The sequence below is a fragment of the Gopherus evgoodei genome, chromosome 5 (genome assembly GCF_007399415.2).
Source record: "Gopherus evgoodei ecotype Sinaloan lineage chromosome 5, rGopEvg1_v1.p, whole genome shotgun sequence".
Taxonomy (NCBI): Eukaryota; Metazoa; Chordata; order Testudines; family Testudinidae; genus Gopherus; species Gopherus evgoodei.
The window spans coordinates 4,799,836-4,823,808 of NC_044326.1; the positions used below are offsets into that span (position 1 = coordinate 4,799,836).

The 23,973-nt window shown below is 49.2% G+C and overlaps 1 protein-coding gene across 7 annotated transcripts in view; it reads right to left on the reverse strand.

The window, feature by feature from the left end:
* Window positions 1–202: 202 nt before the first annotated feature.
* The window catches only part of SFXN5 (sideroflexin 5), a 182,651-nt gene continuing 158,880 nt past the window's right edge, over window positions 203–23,973 (reverse strand). For all 7 annotated transcript variants that reach the window (XM_030563309.1, XM_030563308.1, XM_030563307.1 and 4 more), the window contains 2 exons: window positions 3,125–3,198; window positions 203–1,465 (listed from right to left, as the gene is read on the reverse strand). In XM_030563309.1, coding sequence (XP_030419169.1) covers window positions 1,447–1,465; window positions 3,125–3,198 — 93 coding nt within the window. In that variant the 3' untranslated portion in view covers window positions 203–1,446. The remainder of the gene's footprint in view (window positions 1,466–3,124; window positions 3,199–23,973) is intronic.

Below are 23,973 nucleotides of genomic sequence, written 5' to 3' on the forward strand. Positions count from 1 at the left end.
GTTCACAGCTAGTGGAATCTTTGATCAGTAATTATGATGTAAAAACAAATCATCCCCACTCCCCAGCAGTGACATCGCTGCAGTGGAGAAGTACTCACTTCTACCTCCTTCACACCCTCAAATGACTCAGTCTACCCCTCCCTTAAGAGTTTGGCAGGATTTCAACAGAGTGGTTTGAAGAGTGACAAAACACCATGACATGGAAAATTGAGTGATCCTGATAGAAAACAGAGCCAGGACACTGCTTATCATTAATACGAGCAGCTGATTTTGTTCGCCACTTGGATTTCAGTTCAGAACAATACAGGACACAGGCTGTGCTGCATACAACGAGTTCCAATTGGCTTCTGCATTCATTAGGAACATGAGATTATTCGCCTTCACTTTAAACCCAGTTTAGCTGCTACACATTTGGCACATTTTTAATAGTAGTTTTTCTTCACCACATATATACGTGTATGTGTGTCTCCATCAGTCATGGGGCTCAGGTTTATTTCAATTTGGCCAACCAGTGCAGCAATGAAAAGTCTCAGTTTTCTTTTGCTAATTCTGTGATCTGTGTTTTTGTCCAAAGGCAAGCGGTGTGCATTTCTCAGTGGCAGGTTGGGATTTTTATGCTTCATCTCTCTGTGTGCTCCATTTCTTACCTAGCCGCAGTGGTAGGCCTGGGTTTTCGGTTTCATTGCTGGGATGAGGCACATAACCCATGTACACACTACTTGGAATCAATGGGCCTGATTCTGTGCTTGATTGCCCCTTGTGTCATTTTAGATACCAGTGCAAAGTGGATGTACAATGTTACCGCATCAAAAAGATAGGGCTCTGGCACTCGCTTTGGGCCTGGTCCAAAGCCTGCTGAAGCCAGTGAAAAGTATGGCACTGACCTGAATGGGCTTTGGATCAGACCCCCAATACAAGTGCAGGTGTGAACGACACAAGGCACAAGACAGTGATGAATCAGTTCTTCTGATGATCATATGATATAAATCAATATAGTGCCACTGATCTCAAGGGAGTGACACCAGTCTACGCCAGCTGAGGATCTGGCCCTGTGTGTCCTGGGGATAATGCAGCGTGTGGCTGGCAGAACGGGACTTTGCAGGCCTGACTCCCTCACACCCAGGATACACCATTCTAATGCCCCTGGGCTCAAATCTCCTGCCATGGAGATGAGCACAAGAGGCAGCTCCTTTGGCGAGGATGGAGTCATTTTGGGGTAAAACCACTGGGTAAGAGGAGCATCAGCCCAATATTTCCAGGTTCCATCTGTGCATTGGTGGAATGTGCTTCCAAATATACGCTTCCCCCATCATTTTCTGCACCCGTCAAAGTCCATTCTTGCTATTTCTTATACTTCTGTGCCTTGGTACAGCACATTTATTCCCGTCTGTCTCCTTCTAAACTCCTTATGCTTGGCTATTGCTCAGCAGACACTGGCTGCCTCACTCATGTACATTCATGTGATCTAGTGCATTAGAAGAAATATATTAGGTTAAATTCTGCTGTCTGTTACACCTGGGGTAAATCCAGAATAGGCCCATAGACTTAAGTGAAATTACTCTGGATTTTCACCATCGTAACTGAGAACATGATTTGGCCCACTAAGCTACGTATGGCTATAGTGCTTTGAGACTGATTCTCCTCTCACTTCGGCTGGTTTTAGACACTTTAGAGACTTCTCTGCAGTTACTCCTGATTTACACCAGCATGGGAGCAGAATCAGCCCCCTTTGGTTTGATCCACCACTGTGTAACTTCATGTTTATACTGGTGTGACTCCCGTGAGGAGTCAGACTAGCACAAAACTGGAGTAGCGCATTGGTGACATGGGCCTGCTACTACGAACCATTGCAAGAACCCATTTGTACACATTCTACAGCAGAGGCAGTTTGGTTTCCCATGCACCCCCCAAATCCAACCTGGCATTTTAATTATTATAATATATGCATGTCTATAGTGCCCATTACCATCGTACCTTTCATTCTAATTGTATTCATTGGTGAAATGCACCAATGGGACAAATTCTAAGCTTTGTAACACCAGCCTAAATCTGCAGTAAGTCCGCTGGCAGCAGCGGAATTACTCTGGTGTGAGCAATTAGAATGTGGTCTATATGACAAGTCAGATTCTCTGATAGTGTCAATCAACAGAGTTCCACTGAAACAGATGGAGTCTGATGGTTTACACCTGCCGAGGATCTGGCCCTTCACCATTAGGCTAATTCTGCTCTCATTTACAGCGGTGTAATTTAACAGAAGCCAGTGAATTTACTCTAGGGGTATGTCAATGTACATGAGAACAGAATTTGGTCCATTATGCAAAGTTAAAGGACAGATCTGTTTATACTAGCAGATCTCTTCCCATTCTGCGTACTGTAACTTGGCAGGTTGACTTTTCGTTAGCTTGCTAGCCTGGGCAAAACCTGCAAATATGCTAGTGCATTAGGCTCCAATCACACAGAATATCTTGTAAGGCCAATGAATGCCAGGATACCACCCTGTTTTTTTGTCGGAGACCGAAGGAGGGAGAGCACACAGGCTATGACCTTCATTGTGTTATTTGTTTAGAATCAAAGTGTCACACACCTAACCAAGGAACATTGTTTTTGTGCATGATTACTGGTGCGAGATTGACATTTAATCAATATGGTACACTTATCAAATGCCCTGTCTAGCGCTTCTAACTCATGCACCAATCGATTTCTACAGAATTATTTCTGTGCAGCATCCAAGTGTTGAGATTTAATTCTTATTAAAAAACAATATTGTCTTGTGTAGTCTACTTTCATGGAGAGTTAGGCATATCCTTGTCAACATACCATTAAACCCCTTTCCATGCAGTGCTGTTTCTAATTCAGGACATTATATTGTAGCTAATTCTCTAACGTGCTTGAAAGTCATTTGTTTTTGTTCTTGTTGCTAATTTAAAACTTTTACTAGTAATCTTTTTGACTGACGTGAGGTGTCAGTATTCTGAAAGTGTTAATTCACTCCCAGCTCCTGAGAGTGGTAATATGTTACTATCTCTGAGTTCTAGTGTTTGTTCCCCCCCCCCCCAGAAGTAACTGTGAGCTTCCCCTTTTCCTCTCCCAATCTTCTGTGCTCAGAGGATCCACTTCCACTTACAATCCTTTATTGTAGACAACTGTCTTACTGGTAGTGGCCATTGCAATTTCTGGCTCCAGTCGAGATGTCTCAATCTGCCAAATCAAAGAGGAGGTAAGATTAGAATTGGGCTAATATTGTCTGACAGCAACGGGAGCATGATACATCAGTAACATAAACAAACAGAAGCAAGACTTTAGCTGACTTTTCTGATTTTACTTATGCTGGCGTAAATGAGGGGTAACTCCACTGAAGTCAATGAGCCTGACTCTGGTCTCCTAACTATGCAAATCTGGTGTAAGCTCTGCAGGAGTCAGTGGAGAATTATAGAAGGCCCAACGGAGTTCCTCTGCTGTGAACTGCAGGAGTGCGGCTGTAGTAACAAGCAGTAATAACAGTGCTTGGCAATTCAATAATGCCGTTCACCTGTCATCTCAAAGTGCTTTCCCATGATTATGCTTATATCACACAAGCTTATATTGAATTATATTATGTGAAATGACACTTATTCCCTCTCTTTCCAACCCTTGAAATTCTATATTAATTTAAACAGTGAAACAACACATTTAAAAAACAACAACAAAAAACAACTCTCTTGTCTTATTTTACATACATTTCCCTTTCCCTTGCCTGATGCCACCTCTCTTTCCTTCATATCAGATCCAATCTAGCTCCCAATCCTGCAGCTGGATCCATGTGGATGGATGCTTTGGGTGAGATTCACAATGGCACTGAGCAGCCTAACACCATCCTTTTGACTGTGCCACGACCCAGTGAAGTCTATAGGGCACTCCTCGTGGGAGCAAGAGTCTGCATGTTCAGATCCAATTCCATGATCAGGGCCCTAAAGTGTCAGGAGGGTGACTAGCGGTGAAATCCCTGCTTTGCTGAAGTTGGTGGCAAAAGTCCAGTTGATTTCAATAAGACCAGGATTTCACCCCCTATCTTCCTTAGTCCTGCCATGAGTGCAGGGGACTAGACTAGATAAACTCTCGAAGTCTCTTCCAGTCCTACGAGTCTATGATTCTTTCACTCTGTAAAGCACTATGGACACCTATGCTACTATAAAGAAGTGTTAAATAACATAATACACTATATAACAGACTAAATATTATACTATACAAGTCTTCGAGAAGTTTATCAGCGGATCTTCTATGCTGTATATTTTAAAGGCAACATTGTTCCATTCTCCACTGCACTTTTTCTCTCTGTGAAATCGCCTTTTATTTTTTCCAATCAGACTTACAAAAAAGCTTTTCTGTGATCCAAAAATAGTCAGAACTTCTGTATTTGGAGGACGAGATTGTGGTGAGAGGAATTCTTATTATCCAGTCCAGGTCAGGATCCCCTCAGAAACAGGACCCTGCACCCGACAGTATCATATTTTAAAAAATCCTATACATTTAATCAGCGCTGAAGCTGACAATGCTAGGAACCCATGTTAAAATCTAAATGCTTTTGAAAATGTTTAACCTAGTTAGACAAATTAGCAAAAATTTGTGCAAAACAATTTAGGTATTTAAAATATTCAATGTTTTTAAAAACTGGAAAAACTGTTCTTAGCTTTCAGCTGCAAAAACCCAACAAAATATAACATCAAAGCAATCTTAACATGAGGTGCAACATAACCCTTCAGCAAAGCTGTTAAACAGCTACTGAGGCATCATGGGAAATAGCACTTCATTTATTCAAATGCACATATGTCAGGTTTTTGCACCATATGTCATTCCAAGCTATTTACAGTAATAATTAAATCTTAATCAACGTTTAACCTCTGTAAAATGTTTGAAGGGATCTAATCACCCTTCAGACTGCACTAATGAAGGAGAAATATATAAACATAAAAAGAAAATGATGCATGGATAGCACACCAGAAAGAACAGTAATTGCAAAATTGTATTTCTTTTAAATATAATCAGCAAATTATGTAAAGTAAGCCAACAAGTATTTTAAGTGAAGACATCTTGGGTGTCAGAGGTGTGATCAGCTAATTTTGTACTGCTATCCATAACAGATGTAGCATATTTTCTTTTAGTGCCATTATTAGCAACTTCACCATTTCTTCTTTTACTGAAACACAAAGTAGAGCATTATAACAGGGGGAAGCTACTCAATGAGGATAAAATAGCCTTTCCTCTCACTGTACAGGAGAAGTGACAGCCGCCATTTTGATACCAGGATTAACTCTGTTCTGGCTGCCTCTGATAGAGATTTTCTTTCTATTTTTTCCCCTCTGTTATGGAAAGAAAAGTTTTTTATACATCCATGTAGTGCAGTTTCACAGATCAGTATTAAATATCACAGCCAGAGGTGCCTCAGAATTACCTAGCTAAAAGACATAGGTAAGGGAGATATACACCTAGAGATTGTCATAGACTCACCCACATGACCTGATTCTCTGCTCTGTTAACACATCCACACAGTTATGTCAGGATGGTACAGAAAGGGAAATTCACCTTGTGTAAAGCTATATGCACCACTTCAACCCCAGGGTAAGGATGCAGAGCTGGGTGAATCGGTGGAACAGGCATGCAAGGGCACATGCTGCAGCCGATTCAGACCAGTGCAGGGGCAGTTGCTGAAGACGGAGCAACTGCAGGATACTGGCCTACCCAGATCAAATGGCCCTGCCTGTAGAGGATGCACAAAGTGGCAGCAGGTGCTAGCCGAACCTGGTGGATGGAACAGTGAGTCGGGAGGAGCTGTGGTTTCCACTTACGTGGGCTTGGTGTGTGAATTCATAGCGCCATTTAGCTCTCTGTGCAATGCTCCAGACAAAGGGCTTTATGCGGGAAGGATGACTTTTACCCTCCACACAGAGGGGGATTTCTAGGGACAGCAAATTATGGGCTAGATCAGTGGCTCTCAACCTTTCCAGACGACTGTATCCCCTTTCAGGAGTCTGATTTGTCTTGCGTAGCCCAGGTTTCACCTCACTTAAAAACGACTTGCTTACAAAATCAGACATAACAATACAAAAGTGTCACAGCCACATTCTTACTGAAAAATTGCTGACTTTCTCATTTTTACCACATAGTTATCAAATAAATCAACTGGAATGTAAATATTGTACTTGTATTTCAGTGTATCGTATATAGAGCAGTATAAACAAGTCATTGTAAGTCTGAAATTGTAGTTTGCACTGATTTTGCTAGTGTTTTTTCTGTAGCCTGCTGCAAAACTAGACAAATAGCTAGATGAGTTGATGTGCCCCCTGGAAGAGCCCCGTGTACCCCAGGGATATGCATATCCCTGGTTGAGACCCACTGGGCTAAATTGTGCATTGCATGCACAGTCCTGCAGTAAGTGTGGACCTGCATTGCTCCAGGGGACCTCCAGGGGACACTCTCGTCCCCAGGGGCTCCCTGCCTCCGCTGAGGAAGAAAAGTTTGACACCCCTGTGAGGGCTACAGCCTACTGCCCCCTATGCACCCGATACTGCACAGTGACGCAGGCAGGCACTGGGGTGGGGGAGGGAAGGCAGCAGGAGTGGATTAAGGATGGCAAAGAGGTGGCTAGTATTGCCGGTGTGAGAGCCGAGGAGACAGTGAAGAAGTGATACTGTTTGACCAGAAAGAAGGCAAAGCCGGCGGAGGAAAGAATGAATTCATAGCACCGGAAGTCCATGCAGTGACAGGTCTCTTTCCAGAGACCCTTAGCAGATGATAGGGGTAAAACTGCTGTGTAAAGGATCATGGGTCCATTTTATTGCCATGTACTGTTGGGCCCACTCTTCCCCTGTTAGGCCTGGGAGATCTCTGGCACTGGGGGATGGGGAGCCCCGAGGCCTGCCCAGCCCTGCATGACTCCAATAAAGGCAACAGTGGAGATGCTGGAAGCACTGCCCCAGAACTTTACTTCTGTGTGCACTCCCAGAAGTGCAGATGTGTTTCCAATGCAGAAAAAGGGACAAAGTACTTCACCGAGGCACTAGCAATGCATTGATGAGAAATGCACCCAGGGGGCTATTTCCTTTGTTTGGAAATCAAATGGAAAAAAATAAGGTGGTGATACTTTAAGGCAATAGAGTCACAAGTCAGGGAAGGCAGTAGTTAAAGTCTCGGCAGCAGCATTAGCTGGCTACGTCCACATACCCATGTGTAATACTTTCCATCCCTGTTTTGGTGTTAAAAGTGTAGTTTAATATAGTATGTTAAACAGGTATGTTGTTAGATCAGCCGCCAGTATCCTGAAATCTGCTCAGCCTGGCTTTGGGCCAAGGAATGGTATTGAGACTCTTGGTTCTGAGAGATGTCCACTCACTGTCCAGAGAAAAGGGAAGCCCATCCGTACTCATCCTGCTGGGCTCCTGTAGCGTTTATACCAATGATCAGCAAATACTTTTGCCTCATCTTCAAGAAGGTCTAGAGTGAATGGAAATGCCTGAATCAGGGACTTCCTCCCAGATAACTCTGAGGACTGGTATGGGCACTCCATACCTCTCACCTGCAGTGCATTACCAGGCTCAATCCTCTTCCACACACAACTCAACATCTCCATGAAGCTGTTAGAAGTGTTGGTGAGACAACAGGGGCCGGAGTGCCTGCGGAACGGAGATGATACCCAGCTGTACAGCTACTTCACACCAAATGCAAACGGCATCATCACCCAGCTCCCTCAGTGCCTGGCCAAACTTAGTTTCTGGAGAGAGAGCAGTTAGCTAAAGCTAAATGATTGGTGATGCTGGTGGGACGAGGGAAATGCTCCAGAGAACCAACTTCCTCTCTTTTAAGGGCATTTGCCCTCATGTTAAGTGAGTCCACAGCCTGGGGTCCTTCTGGACTCCTAAGTGCTACTAGGTGCCAAAATAGTCCTGGAGGGAGAAAAGTTCCAACCTTCCTCTTTGACTGGCCAGAAGACTGCAGTGCACCCTATCAAACACTAGCCTGGCCACCGTGATCTGCATATTCGTGATCTCCAGGTTTGGCTCTTGCAGCTCGTTATAATGAGGAATGAAGCCCCGTACCGTGATAATGATTTGGGGTGCAAAGGAAGCACCCCCCTGCTTGGCAACTCAGATGGCCAGCAACACATCTCCCTGGCCCTCCACCCTCTGAACTGGCTCACCAATGACTGCAGCATCATGGACTCAATTTGGAGATGAAGGGTCACATCACTCCCCCTCTCCTCACCCACAAGGGGTGGCTCAGGGGCAGGAAGTCCTACAGCAGTGGTTCTCAAACTTTTGTACCAGTTCTCAAACTTTTGTACCATGCTCCAAATATGACGAAGTGGGTATTCACCCACGAAAGCTCATGCTCCAATACATCGAAGTGAGTATTCACCCATGAAAGCTCATGCTCCAATACGTCTGTTAGTCTATAAGGGGCCACAGGACTCTTTGCTGCCCTTTCACATAGCAAGCCTCTGAGTGCGACCCCCCCTTATAAATTTAAAAGACTTTGTATATATTTAACACCATTATAAATGCTGGAGGCAAAGCGGAGTTTGGGGTGGAGGCTGACAGCTCATGACCCCCTGAGGGGTCCCAACCCCCAGTTTGAGAACCCCTGTTCTACAGCAGGGTATGCCTCCAGGCTTCGGAATAGGATCTAGCACCCAGCCCCAAACTCTGGGGGATCTGCAGAAGGTCAGGATAATTGGTGTAGAGGCCCTGTACCCATACCAGGGAGTACCCATACCTGGTGGCCACCCCATCTCACTCCCTAGTAGCGCAGTTCCATTGAAGTCTTGCTACCAGGCCCTTCCTTGGTCATGGCCACCCCATGAATCCCCTTTAAAGAGATAGGTCCACCAGAAAGGGTGCTCCAAGGAACACGGAGCAAAGCTCCACTTCACTGGGCAAGTAGGGGAGATGTGTGTCTGCTGGGCCCCAAACTCACCCATATGGGGTGACTAATCTCTGTCCCTCCCCAAGGAGCACCCTTTGTGAGGTGTGGTTAAAATGGTCCCGGTTCTCCTTTCCCCGTGGGAGGTCAGCTCTACACAGCAGATTAGGGGTGGGGGGTGGTCATCCCCCACTAAATCAGGGATAATAAGTTGCTGGGAGGCCTGGGAGAAAAGGGACTTGAGTTTTGGCAGTAGGAGAGGCTGGGTCTGGAGTGGGAGAGCGGCTCAAGAACCCACAGAAGGGAACCAGAGTTTACAATCCCCTGTCCCCCAAGAGTGCTGAAAAGTGTCAGGGAGAGAACATGGCAACCTCAAAAGTGGGAGACCCACTCGGTAATGCGAAATGCCAAACTAAGGAGGAGCAAAGCCCACCCTGCGCCTGCCAAAGAAACCTTTACCATCGACGTCAGCAGGAGCTGACTCGGTCCTGGGAAATGACCTGGATGCACAGCAAGGCAGAAAAGGTGCTTTTCACAGCAGGGAATGAGCTATGCTATTCCTGCTCTTGTCAAGTCGAGCTGGCAGCTTTGCCCAGGACTAAATATTATCCCCCCCTCACCAGTTACGTTCTGGGATTCGATACAGTTCTGACAAGCTTGCATCCTCCTTCCAGCAGATTACCAGGTGCATTTAAAACAAATCCACCCTATGTCCCTCCTCAAGCATCTCTTTATAAATGAGCATAACCCAGCATGGCAGAGCCGGCTTTCCAGCCATTCTCGTGACCCAGTGAAATGTATCCCTTGAGGGGAACAAAGGCACTTTAATGGGAAAGCCTCTTGTTGGTGGCTGCTGTGAGTGAGTTCCATTCCCCCGTCTGTCCCCTGCCGTGGAAGCCTCTCTCCTCTAATCAGTACAGACAAGGCTAATTGGGGTGATAAAGAACTGGCTCTGAGAGCTGGCGTGGGCTGGCAGAACAAATGGTGCGGTGGTCACAGCTGGGACTGTGGAGACAGAGAGAAAGCGTGTGATACAGGCTCTGGGAGCTGAAAGTTTAATCAGCCCATGTTGCGTGCAGGTCTGCGAGGTGGGGGGTTGTGTGTGTTTTGCATTCGCTGCTGACATGGGTGTAACGTACACGCACGTCCGGTGAAGCAGAAGTAGGCAGAAAGCAGATGCTTTTTGTTGGGGGTAGATAATCATTTCTCTCCCGGCTCGGGAAAAGGTGTAGAAAGGAATGTGCTCCTAAGGGTGTAAGGAGGGAGACAGGTCTAGGCTTCCTGCCAGGGATCCTGTAATGATATGGAAGGCAGCTAGGGGAGACAGGACCAGATGGATTTGGCATACAGCTAATTTCTCCGCCAAAAAACACCACAACAAAAAACAGTTTTCTAGAGGGGTGGGTCAACATGTATTGACTGAGGCTCCATCATGAGGAGTTGGGGGAAGGGTATCTGGGCTTGGTTCTCTTGTTCCATGGGGCAGGAGTTAAAAGAGAGGTGATGGTGGTAGAGTTCCAACAGAAGTGTTGATGCAGAACTGGCTGGGCGAGGATCCATGGCCGATGTTATGTAGGTCAGACTAATTGATCATAATGGTCTGTTCTGGCCTTATAATCTATGAATGACCCGGAATGGGATGGTGGAACCCAGAGCACCTGCCAAATGGCATTTCCAGACAAATGGGTCTAAAATCCAGTGTAGTGGTAGCTCATGATGAGCATGATTATTCTGTGTATTACGGCGGCATGTCGAGATGCCAAACAGGACCTGGGGTCCGTGGTGCTGTACTATCAAAGAAGTCACAGCCTATCCTGCAGGGGATGGACAAGCAATCGAGCAGGTTTTTATCCTCTTTCGTTCCTGCAGTAAGAGCGTCTATGCAGACTGTAACTGGCTTCTAAAGCGCTCCCATGTTATTTCAGAATTCCTTTTTTTTTTTTTACTGACAGTAAATGAAACCATGTTGTTAATAGGGATAAAATTAAAAAATGGAACCAGAACCCTGCGGTGCCATGTTTATTTTTATAAGGCTGAGGACTGCTCTCCAAAAAAAAAGAAAAAAATAATTGAAAATACATTTAAAATGACAGCAAACCCTGCTCTCTTCTCTTCAGATCAAAGAGAACTTCCACAAAGTCCCCCTGAGCTCCCAAAAATTGAAACACTTTCTCCCTCTCTCTCTCTCTTTTTCTCTCTCGTTAAAAGGCAGAATCAGGGAGGAAAGTGGGATTTGCTAATGTGAGAGCAGCTTCGAGAGTTCCCCTTCCACAAAACTACTGGACAGAATTCTCCTTGTGGCGTCTGTGCAGCTCCAATGACACCAAGCTGCTGCAGTGAAAGGAAGAGCAAAATCGGGAAATAAGTGGTCCAATCTTGCACTCAGAGCTCTGACTTTGCCTGAACGGAGACTGCAGTGGCTGGGTGCACAAACCTTGCATGCTTTTAATTCCCCCATCATCTCCATGTGTTTATCATGATTCCATCTGATTAACAGCTTCCTGCCAGCGCTGGATGCAGGGCGGTCAGCCATAACTGCGTCCCGTGTTACTTTTCAATAGATTATAAGGCCTGGGGCAGAGACTGAGAACATCTACTATGGGGCCAGGGAATATTAGGATAATCTAGTCTGATTTCCTGCATAACACAGGCCAAAGAACCTTGACCAGTGATTTTTTCCATCTGGCCCAACTACTTGTGACTGAATTAGAGCAATTAATTTAGAAAAACGTCCAATCTCAATTTAAAGACTCCCAGTGATCTTACCATACCTGGTCCATGATTATTTACCATCGCTGTTAAAAATTTGCATCATATTTCCAGTTTGAATTTTTCTAACTTCAAACTCCCAGTCACCAAATCTTGTTGTGCCTTCATCTGCTAGATTAAAGAGCCCTCTGCTTTCAGAGATCTTCTCCCTTTGTAGGTACTTACCGACTATTATTAAACAGCTTCTTAATCATCTCTTCGAATAGACCGAGATGCTCAACGCACGGCATGTTTACAAAACTTTGAATCATTCTTACAACATTTTACCAACTCCTTTCCAATTTTTCAGCATCCTTTTAAAAATATGCACTGGTCTCATTACTGTCATATATAGCGGTAATAACGCCTCCCTACTTCGACTCAATATTCCCCCGTTTATGGATCCAAGGATTGTGTCACCCTGGGGGCTCACATTCAGCTCAAGTCCTTTACAGCACTGCTTTCCAGACTCTAGCCCTCTGTTTTACAAACCGGGCCTTTTCCTTGTCTCACGATGCATGAGCATGTATTTGGCTGTATAAAAACACGTGGCTTGATTGTGCTAGCCTGCAATGAGCATCGGCTGCATCAAAACATGACACTGTACGAACGGCACCTTTCACTAACCAGACCTGATGCCTGGGTGTGTCCAGAGTCAGATCTGCTGGCAGAATAAGCTTTTACTACTTTTTACTACTGTGACCACTGCAAGGCTAACACAGGAAGCGGGAGCTTGAATCTACTTTGTGTCATGCATCATCAATAGAACTGCTAATTGAATTCCAATTTGCAGTGCCAAATTTTACCCAGGCAATCCTATTGAAGTCAACAGACAAAATGTGGAGACAATGAGATTGCACGGATGTGACAATGTGGCCCACAGAATCTTTATTGCTGGGGACTGTGGCCCAAGGACCCTTTGGGGTCAACTGACAGATGGCGTGAGGGCTGCAGAGGGTTATACAGGATTCCCTCTATACATATTATTTTGCCAATGGGTGGCATGTGACGTCTCTGCCAAGAGGCAGTAGCTCACTGCTCACAATAATCATTTCAAAAATGTCCATATGGATAATACTGAAGGAGTTAAGTAGCTATCCTAGGAATTATGTTCTAAAAGCCCTGAAGTTAAAGGCAGGTCCCGAGGCGATGACAGGCCTTGGACAGGCAAGGGAGTAGCAGACCCTTCTCTCTCTCTGTCTGCTCATGTGTGTACTGTGCATTGTATGTCCTACCATGGGCAGCTATTTGTATACTGAGCCAGATCCTCAAGAAGGGCGTGGAAAATCTATATGAGAAAAAATCTACAGGAAAAAACAAACCCAACAGAGGGGTATGCTGTTTCTGAGTAAAGATAACTAACTTTAGGGGGTATAACTGGGTGTATAAAGGTACACCCTGGATTCTTTACCTAGGGGACAAGCTGGCAGTGTTTTTAGTCTCATGAAAAAAGGATTCCAGCCAGGCCTGGATGAAAACTGCTGGAAGGACTTTGGGGTGAGCATTGCTCTATAAGACATGGATATATTTAATTAAATAAGTCTAGGCTGTAGAACGCAAGTGATGATTTTATTTTATAGGTAACCCTTTGTTTCCAATACTTCTACTTGCTATCACTCGAATCTCTATTCTCTGTTAACTAAAGTTTGGCTTGTTTTCACTATAAGCATATCTACATTCTGTGTGATCTCGGGTGGGACTGGTAAGCTGAGGTGCACTATTCCTTCAGGAGCAGTGAATCTGGAAATGTCATGAGTGTCCAGTGGAAGGGGGCTGGACCCTCCAGGGAGATGCTCGGAGGTGTGGTGAGCCTATCACTAATTGGCGGAAAGAGAGCAGGTTCCTGACAGAAGTGCTTGTGTTCCTGGTGGCAGGTGGAGTTGGGAGCAGACCCACAGCAGGCAAAAAAGGCTTCCTGGCACTAAAGGCAGGTGGTAGTGAGGAGCCTCCCAACCCTAGGTATCCCCAGGAAGAGTTACAGTGAAAATGCTGGGAGACCTAGAAAGGGCCTGGCTTGACTCAAATCCCAGGATCAGTTTGTAGCACTGGTTGGTAGACACAAAGGTATTTTATATGCAGTGGTAAGACACAAGAGACCCAGAACCTTAAGAGGTTATTTTCACAGTCACTCTGCAAGGTTTGGAAATGTCTGTGACTCCAGGATCCCCAGTACGGGTTTGTTTGACTATTTCAAACCACGTTTACTAATTTTTTTGCTGCTCTGACAGGAGGCAGGCTTTTCACAACTGCTTTCCTCTAAATATCTAGGGCCAAATTCACTCGCAGCAACACCTGCATGAATACAGATGCACACCAGCATCCCATCCAGGAGTGGGCGCTCAACTCCTGTGAGCCATCTGTGGATGGCACTTATGCCAAGATCATCTGTAGCCTCAACAGGGGAAAAGACGGTTACTCACCTTTGTAACTGTTGTTCTTCGAGATGTGTTGCTCATATCTATTCCAGTTAGGTGTGCGCGCCGCGAGTGCCCGTCTGCCGGAAACTTTTTACCCTAGCAACTCCAGTGGGCCGGCAGGTCGCCCCCTGGAGTGGCGCCGCCATGGCGCTCGATATATGCCCCTGCCGGCCCGCCCGCTCCTCAGTTCCTTCTTGCCGGAATGGATATGAGCAACACATCTCGAAGAACAACAGTTACAAAGGTGAGTAACCGTCTTTTCTTCTTCGAGTGATTGCTCATATCCATTCCAGTTAGGTGAATCCCAAGCCTTACCTAGGCAGTGGGGTCGGAGTGAGAAGTCGCGGCATGGAGCACTGCAGAGCTGAAGGCCGCGTCATCTCTGGACTGCTGGACCAGGGCGTAATGGGAAGCGAAGGTGTGGACAGAGGACCAGGTTGCCGTCCTACAGATCTCCTGGATGGGCAGGCAGGCGAGGAAAGCCAGCGATGACGCCTGCGCCCTGGTGGAGTGCACAGTCACATGGCCCGTAGGGGTGTGAGCCAAGTCATAACAGGTCCTGATACAGGACGTTACCCATGAGGATATCCTCTGTGAGGAAATGGGAAGCCCCTTGACTCGGTCCGCTACTGCCACGAAGAGCTGGGGGGGATTTGCGGAATGGTTTGGTCCTCTCCACATAAAACGCGAGTGCCCGACGGACATCAAGCGAGTGGAGTTGTTGCTCCCTGCGGGACAAATGGGGCTTTGGGAAAAAGACGGGGAGGAAGATCTCCTGGTTGACGTGAAAAGCCGAGACCACCTTGGGGAGAAAGGCAGGGTATGGTCTCAGCTGCACCTTGTCTTTATGGAAGACCGTATACGGGGGATCTACCGTGAGGGCCGGGAGTTCTGACACCCGTCTGGCTGAGGTGATGGCCACCAGGAAAGCAGTCTTCCAGGAGAGATAGAGCAGGGAGCAAGTCGCTAATGGCTCAAAAGGAGGGCACATGAGCCGAGCCAGAACCAGGTTGAGATCCCAGGAAGGGGCAAGGGGTCGGACCTGGGGGTAGAGACGTTCTAGTCCCTTCAGGAATCTAGTCACCGTAGGGTGAGAGAAAACCGAATGGCCATCTCCCCCCGGATGAAAGGTGGAGATGGCCGCCAGGTGAACCCGAAGGGACGATATCGCCAGGCCCTGCTGCTTGAGGGACCAGATGTAGTCTAGAATATTGGCGATAGAAACCTCTACAGGGAGGAAACCCCCCTCCGTGCACCAACAGGAGAAACGCTTCCACTTGGCCGAGTACGTCGCTCTAGTGGAAGGCTTTCTGCTGCTCAGGAGTACTTGATGTACCGGGGTACAGCACCGTAATTCCGACCTGGTCAGCCATGCAGGAGCCACGCCATGAGGTGCAGGGACTGGAGGTCCGGGTGACAGAGCCTGCTGTGGTCCTGGGTGATCAGGTCCAGGTGAAGGGGCAGGGGGACTGGGTCGGCTATGGACAGGTCCAGTAACATGGGATACCAATGCTGCCTGGGCCATGCTGGAGCTATCATAATCAAGCGGGCCCTGTCCCTGCGCACCTTCAGAAGGACCTTGTGGACCAGCGGGAACGGAGGGTATGCATAGAATAGGTGGGCCATCCACGGGATAAGGAAGGCGTCCGCTACCGACCCTGGCTCCCGGCCCTAAAAGGAGCAGAACGTCTGGCATTTCCTGTTCCCCCTGGATGCGAAGAGGTCCACCCGGGGACAACCCCACCTCTGGAAGAGTGAGAGGGTGATGTCCGGCCGAAGGGACCATTCGTGTGAAAGGAAGGATGTGCTCAGATGGTCTGCCAGCGTGTTCCGTACTCCGGGGAGGAAGGAAGCCATGAGGTGAATGGAGTGGGCTATACAAAAGTCCCAGAGTCGCAACGCCTCCTGACATAGGGGAGAGGATCTCGTGCCGCCCTGCTTGTTCACATAGTACATGGTCGTCGTGTTGTCGGTGAATACCACGACACAGCGACCTCAAAGCTGATGGGAGAACGCTTGGCAAGCAAGGCGGACCGCTCTCAACTCCTGTATGTTGATGTGGAGGGCCACTTCCTGAGGGGACCACAGGCCCTGTGTCCTCAGGGCTCCGAGGTGGGCCCCCCAGCCCAGGTCTGAGGCATCCGTTGTTAGGGATACCGAGGGTTGGGGCGGATGAAACGGGAGGCCTGCACACACGACGGACTGGCCTAGCCACTACCGGAGGGAATCCAATACCTCCTGGGGGATGGTGATAATCGCATCCAGCGAATGTCTGGCCGGCCGGTACTGCGCGATGAGCCAAGACTGGAGAGGCCTCATGCGGAGCCGCGCATAACCTGTCACAAATGTGCAGGCCGCCATGTGGCCTAAGAGGGTTAGGCATGTCCTTATAGAGGTCATGGGGGCCACCTGTAGGCGCCGAATGATGGGCGACAGCGACTGGAACCTGGGCAATGGCAGCAGGGCCCTGGCCAAGGTGGAGTCCAGAATGGCCCCGATGAACTCTATCCTCTGCGTGGGGAGCATAGTGGACTTGTCCACGTTGATAATGAGGCCCAAGGTAGCAAAGAGTCCGCTGATCGTGTGGACGTGGTTGCGGACCTGTAGTTCTGATGTGCCTCGAATCAGCCAGTCGTCGAGGTAAGGGAACACGTGAATGCGGCTGCGCCGAAGATGTGCGATGACGACTGCCATGCATTTTGTGAATACCCTCGGGGCCGTGGAGAGGCCAAACGGGAGGACCGCAAATTGGTAATGGTGGCGGTTGACCACGAACCGAAGGAAACGTCTGTGTTGCGGCAAAATGGCTATATGAAAATAAGCGTCCTGCATGTCGAGGGCGGTGTACCAGTCTCCAGAGATGGGATAATGGTCCCCAGGGATACCATGCGGAACTTCAACTTCACCATATGTTTGTTGAGTTCCCGCAGGTCGAGAATAGGTCTGAGGCCTCCTTTGGCCTTGGGGATCAGAAAGTAGCGGGAATAAAACCCCTTGCCCTTCTTGTTCTCCGGAACTGCCTCTATGGCTCCTTTGTCGAGGAGTGTCTGCACCTCCTGACGGAGGAATTGCTCGTGAGAGGGGTCCCTGAAGAGGGACGAGGGTGGGAGGTGGGAGGGAGGGTGAGAAGTAAGTTTCAGACGGTAACCCGTTTGCACAGTGCGTAAGACCCAACGCTCAGATGTTATTTGGGTCCACGCCTGGAGGAAAAACTAAAGGCGGTTGGAAAACGGGGGGGAAGGATCCGAGGGGAAAACTGGTACAGCGTCCTCGGGCGCACCTTCAAAACGAAAGTTTGGGCCCAGGTGGGGCTTTGGAGGAGCCCTGATTCTGCCCCCCCTGGTTGCCCGACTGTCTGCGCTTGCCATTTCTGCCACGGCGCCTATTGAGGTCCTGCCGCTGGCGGTACTGGGGGTACGGCCAGCGCTGCTGCTGTTGTTGCGGTTGGAAGGGTCTGCGCTGTGTCCCGGGTGTGTGCATCCCTAGGAAGCGCATGATGACCCGATTGTCCTTTAGGCTTTTCAGCCTGGGGTCCGTCTTCTCCGAAAACAGGCCCTGACCTTCGAACGGGAAGTCCTGGATGGTATATTGGAGCTCTGGCGGATGGCCAGAAACATGAAGCCAGGAGATGCGGCGCATTGTAACCCCTGAAGCCAGAGTTCGAGTGGCCGAGTCTGCTGCGTCCAAGGATGCCTGCAACGAAGTTCTTGCGACCTTCTTGCCCTCGTCAAGAATTGCCGCAAATTCTTGACGCGCATCCTGAGGCAACAGCTCCTTAAACTTATCCGTTGCCACCCAGGAGTTATAGGCGTAGCAGCTAAGGAGGGCTTGCTGGTTGGAGACCCTCTGTTGGAAGGCGCCCGCTGAGTAGACTTTCTGGCCTAACAGGTCCATACGCCTCACCTCCTTGGACTTGGGTGCTGGGGCCTCTTGTCCGTGATGCTCCCTCTCGTTCACCGACTGCACGATGAGGGAGCACGGCGCCGGGTGCACATGGAGGTACTCATAACTTCTGGAGGGAGCCATATATTTACGCTCCACCCTGTGTGCAGCAGGAGGGATGGAGGCCGGCGACTGCCAGATGGTATTGGCATTGGCCTGGATAGTCCTGATAAAAGGCAGGGCGACCCTGGTGGGAGCATCTGCTGAGAGGATGCTCACCACGGGATCTTCGATTTTGGAGACCTCCTCAGCTTGCAAGTTTAAGTTCTGCGCTACGTGCCTGAGGAGGTCCTGGTGCGCCCTGAGGTCGAGTGGGGGAGGGCTGGACGATGCTGTGCCCGCCACTGCCTCATCGGACGATGAGGAGACCCCTGGTAAAAGAGTGTCCACGGGAGGCTCTGTCTGAACCCGCGCCTCTGACTCCGGAGGGAGCTCAGGGTCTTGCTGGTTGGACCTGTCTTCGCCCGCCGGAGAAGGAGGAGGGCGAGATAGCGAAGCCTCTGGCACCCTGCGCTCAGCCGTTGCAGGCTGAGGAGGAATTTGTTGACGGCCCTGGGCTTGATGGTACGCTCAGGGTGTCCAGAAACCCCACTGCTGTGGTCCCTGATCCTGCGGAGGAGGCTCCTGAAAGAGGGCCGCGGGTCTGTCTGCGTCTATCGCATGCACACTGTCTGTTTGCGACGAGACAGACGGCTGCCTGGAAGGCCATGGAGGGGCCGAACGCGGCTGGTAGGGTTCTCTTAGTCTCGACGCCGAAGATCTTCTCGGTGCCGGTACCAGGAATCATACCGGTGCCGGGATCGGGACCAGGACCTGCCTCCAACTCGGTGCCGGGAAGTCGACCGGGACCAGGACCTGCCACTGACGCGGTGCCGGGAGGTCGACCGGGACCTGCCACCAGCTCGGTGCCAGGAGGTCGACCGGGGTGCTGATCGCCGCCGGGAACGGCTCCTAGAATCTCGGTGCCGGTAGCGGCGACTTGATCCAGACCAGTGCTGGGAATAGCGGGACTGTCTGGAGGATGACCGGCGCTGCGAGTGCGACCGGTACCACCGAGAGGAGTGGTGCCGGGACTGCGAGCGGCGCCTGGAGCGAGAGCGTCCGCGGTATCGGGACCTCGACGGCGATTGGTGCCGGCTGGGTGAGTCCGGAGATGGTGCTCGCATCGTCGCCGGCTTGCCTCTGGATACGACCCGCACCAGGGGTACCGGGGGTTGAGGCTGGGTAGGCTCTGTAAGAGCAATCAGGTCCCGCGCCAAAGCGAAAGTCTCTGGCGTCGACAGGACCAATAGCTAAAGCCCAGATCTTACAGGGGAGCTAGGAGGGACCAGATTCGACGGATCTCCAGGGCCCGGAGTCGACGGAATCCCTGCTGGTGGTGCCGCGGCTGAGGTAGGCGCCGGGCGCTCCGCTCAAGTTTGCACGGATGGAGTCGCAGACTTCGAAGGCCTTGTCTCGGGTCCCGGTGCCGGGGAAGGTCGGTGCCGGGGTGTCTTTCTGGTGCCGGCGCGGTCCGGTGCCGGCGCAGAGGCGGCGCTCTGTGTTGAGGTTACCGGATTAAGTGCCGCTTCCATTAGGAGAGTCCTTAATCTTTGGTCCCTCTCCTTTTTCGTCCTAGGCTTAAAAGCCTTGCAAATGCGGCACTTGTCCGAAATGTGCGATTCCCCCAGGCACTTTAGGCAGGCGTCGTGGGGGTCGCTGGTCAGCATCGGCTTTTTACAGGCTGAGCATTGCTTGAACCCCGGCGAACCAGGCATGGGCCCGGTGCCGGGAAGGGCTACAGCCCAAACCCGCTAATAACTATACAACTATATACAAACAACAATAACTAACTATACTTATACAATTATTTACAACTATCTACAAGTATGAACTGTAAAGATGAAGGAGAGCTAGGGACGTGGAGGACAGCTATGCCGTGCTCCACAGTTCCAACGACTGACACGGGCGGTAAGAAGGAACTGAGGAGCGGGTGGGCCGGCAGGGGTATATATCGAGCGCCATGGCGGCGCCACTCTAGGGGGCGACCTGCCGGCCCACTGGAGTTGCTAGGGTAAAAAGTTTCCGACGAACGTGCACGCACGGCGCGCACACCTAACTGGAATGGATATGAGCAATCACTCGAAGAAGAAGAAGAGCTAAGGGGATGTGCTAAGCTTGCTAATCCTCTCAGCCACAGGCACCAACTAGAAATATGCTCTCTAAGCCGCTTCTCTACCATGGGGTCTCTTCACTTCCTGGATAGACACATTCCCTGTCTGAGGTGTTCTCTCTCACAACTAAGTCAACTCTCTCTCCTCCCTGACGTGGATCAGCAAACTGGGTCATTCCACAAATCCCCATCAGCGATGCCCAGTCTGTAGAATGAAAGAGTGGAAAAGACCCCAATATATTTTCATACTGAATTTTCTCCATGCAGCTTAGAAAGCTCAGGTGGATTATTCTTTAAATGCTCTCACTGACAAGTGTCATAATGAACAGGCTTGTGTGGTCCCCAGTGCCCTCTGCTGGAAGGAATCAAAACTGCTTGAATGTGTCTCATCGGCCCTCTACTGCTCATACCAAACAGAGTAGTTCGTTCAAAGGCTGTTGGAGCAGGAGGATCTGGATTCTATCCCCGCTGTCACCAGGAAGTTCTGAGTGGCTGTGGTGTGCAGCATTGTTAATAACAAAGGTGCATGGATTTGGCACTATGTACGTAACCAAACAAAAGCATAAACTGTGAGAATGAGGCTGGATACACGAGAAGTGCAGGGATCAAAGATACTTGCACAGCTGCTGGGTGCCAAGCCATTTAGCCAGTGATTACTTGCGCTATCGAAGGCTTTAATGACTCATTTCTTTCCATCTGCTTTGATCATGGCCTTTTGTTTGGCACTTTAAAGTATGGAATTTGAAATGGAGGAATGACAGTCCCTAAGAGCTTTCAGTACTGTCTGGTGATGAAGGGAAAGTCAAGAATCGTCAGGGTGCTTTTTTTTTCTTTTGCATTAGTGGGTAGAAAACGGCCCCCCTAGTTCAAAGTGTTAAAAGAGAAAGCTTGAGGGCTAGGGCGGGGAGGGAGGGCACATGTATGCTTTCATCCTCATCCGGGAGGGACCTTAATCTGCATCATAAACCCATCATGCCACCTGGCTAGCGCTGGCAAAGTGCTCCGTACACAGAGATACAGCCTCTGCCCCAGAGAGCTTACAGCCTAAAAGAAAGCATGAAGTCAGGTTGTACCAGAGGTGGGAATTGTTTAAAAAACGCTAATTATTTTTCCATTTTGATTTTTTTTTAAAAAATACAAGTTTCTTTCTTGTGACCCTCGTGGAAGCTTGACAGGTGGGGTCATGGACATCTGGGATTGAAAGGATGCCCTGTGCCATGTGGGGAAGTGACAATAAATGGAGGAGAAGGAAAGGAACAGGGAATTGCAAGGGGCCTCACAAGTGGTGTGCAGAGGCCCGGGGAGACACAATAGGAGACAAAGTCTGAGCCGCAGGCAGAGCAGAAGCTGTGAAGGGCTCCAAGAGCAAAGTCTTGATGCAGCAGTTAAAGGGGGACCCAGTGGGCAGAGTTGGTCACATTCATCATAGGTACAGGGTGGCCTGGGCCAGAGCAAGTGGGGGCCCCTCCCCACCCCTTCCACCTGCTTTGCCACTCCCCCCACCTCCCAACCCGGTGCTCCTGCCGGGGAAATGGGGTCAGTTCATGGTGGCTTGCCCCACTCTGCCTGCCGGGCACTCCTGAGGAGCTGAGTCCGGGCATGGAGGCTTGCACCGCTCCTCTGCAGGAGCGCCAGGTGGGTGAAGCAAGGCAAGAACCCACGCCCTGACCTTGCTCGCTGGCAGGAGTGCTGGATGGGCAGAGTGGGTTGGGGCATATGTCCCTTTTTCAGGGCTGGAGCCCCTGGGCATGGGCCCTGTTGGCCCAGTGGCTAATCCACCACTGCAGGGTTGGGATGGCGTGAAGTGCTCCAGGCAGGGCATGAGCAGCTCTGGCAGAGGGATGGGAAGGGACACTCTCGGCACAGTCCTTGCCTAACTCTCACTAGTGCTGTTAGTCCTTCATGAGCATGGGCAGTGAATTCACACGGATGAGATCAGCAGGGAGCAGAGGCGGACTCAGCCCTCTGTGGGATACGCCTCCCTCTGGTAAAGTGCAAATTTGACACCATCAGCTCAGGATTGGACAAAGACTGTGAATGGCTTGCCAACTGCAGAACCAGTTTCTCCTCTCTCGGTTTTCACACCTCAACTGCTAGAACAGGGACTCATCCTCCCTGATTGAACTGACCTCGTTATCTCTAGCTTGCTTGCTAGCATATATATACCTGCTCCTGGAAATTTCCACTACATGCATCTGAGGAAGTGGGTATTCACCCACGAAAGCTCATGCTCCAAAACGTCTGTTAGTCTATAAGGTGCCACAGGATTCTTTGCTGCTTTTACAGATCCAGACTAACACGGCCACCCCTCTGATACTTGACACCTCTGGTAATAGTCACCTGTCTCGTACCCTTTCATACAATGATTGCATTGTCTTCCCTGAGATTACTTCCAGAGCCCTCCCTTAAGAGCATGTAGCACTTTGCATATCACACACAAGACAAACCCCACACTCTGGAGTCTACTCAAATGTGACAGGTAGAGGAGGGCTCAGGCACAAGAAAGGGTGGAGAAAGCGGAGGTGAGGAGAGCCACAGGACAGGCTTTGTGGGTTTCAAGGACCACCAGGTAGGTGCTGGGGCCTTCTGTGGTAGAAGCTGTTGCAAATGCAGGAGGCAGCCAGTGAGAAGCACTGACAGATTAACCCTTTCTGTTGCCCTGGGCAGAGTGTAATAATGTTGCTCCTTCCTCTCAGTTCACCTATTGGCAAGAAGTGAAAACTTTATGTCCCTTTCCTCTGCACTAAGGAACATAAGAACAGCCACACTGGGTCAGACCAAAGGTCGACCTAGTCCAGTCTCCTGTCTTCCGATAGTTGCCAGTGCCAGGTGCCCCAGAGGGAATGAACAGAACAGGGAATCACCAAGTGATCCATCCCCTGTCGCCCATTCCCAGCTTGTAGCAAACAGAGGTTGGGACACCCATCTCCACCCATCCTGGCTAATAGCCATTGATGGACCTATCCTCCATGAAACTCTCTATCTCCTTTTTGACCCAGTTATAGTCTTGGCCTTCACAAAATCCTCTGGCAGGGAGTTCCACAGGTTGACTGTGCATTGTATGAATAAATACGTCCTTTTGTTTGTTTTAAACCTGCTGCCTATTAATTTTATTTGGCAACTCTTAGTTCTTGTGTTACAAGAAGGAGTAAATAACACTTCCTTATTTACATTCTCCACACCAGTCATGATTTTATAGACCTCAATCATATCCTCCCTTAGTCATTTCTTTTCCAGGCTGAAAAGTCTCAGTCTTATTAATCTGTCCACATATGGAAGTGGTTCCCCACCCCTAACCATTTTTGTTGCCTCTTTCTGTACCTTTTTCAATTCCAATATATATTTTTTTAAACGGAGCGACCAGACAGCTACCACCCAAGGAGATTACATAGTTTACCCTCTATATCTGAGGCCATTTGGAGCAGAGAACAATTCTGTGTTTTGTTTGGCCTTCCACTGCCGAGTTTAATCTTTAAGCCCTCCACAGGCTTGGCCCAGTTATTTCCATAACAGACTCCCTCAGCCATCAGGAAGTACAAGGACAAATGGATATCAACTGGCCATCAGGAAGTTTAGACTTGAAATTAGATGAAGGTTTCTAACCATCCAAGGAGTGAAGTTCTGGAACAGCCTTCCAAGGGGAGCAGTGGGGGCAAAAGACATATCTGGCTTCAAGACTAAGCTTGATAAGTTTATGGAGGGGATGGTATGATGAGAGAGCCTAATTTTGGCAATTAATTGATCTTTCACTATTAGCGGTAAATATGCCGAATGGCCTGTAATGGGATGTTAGATGGGGTGGGATCTGAGTTACTACAGAGA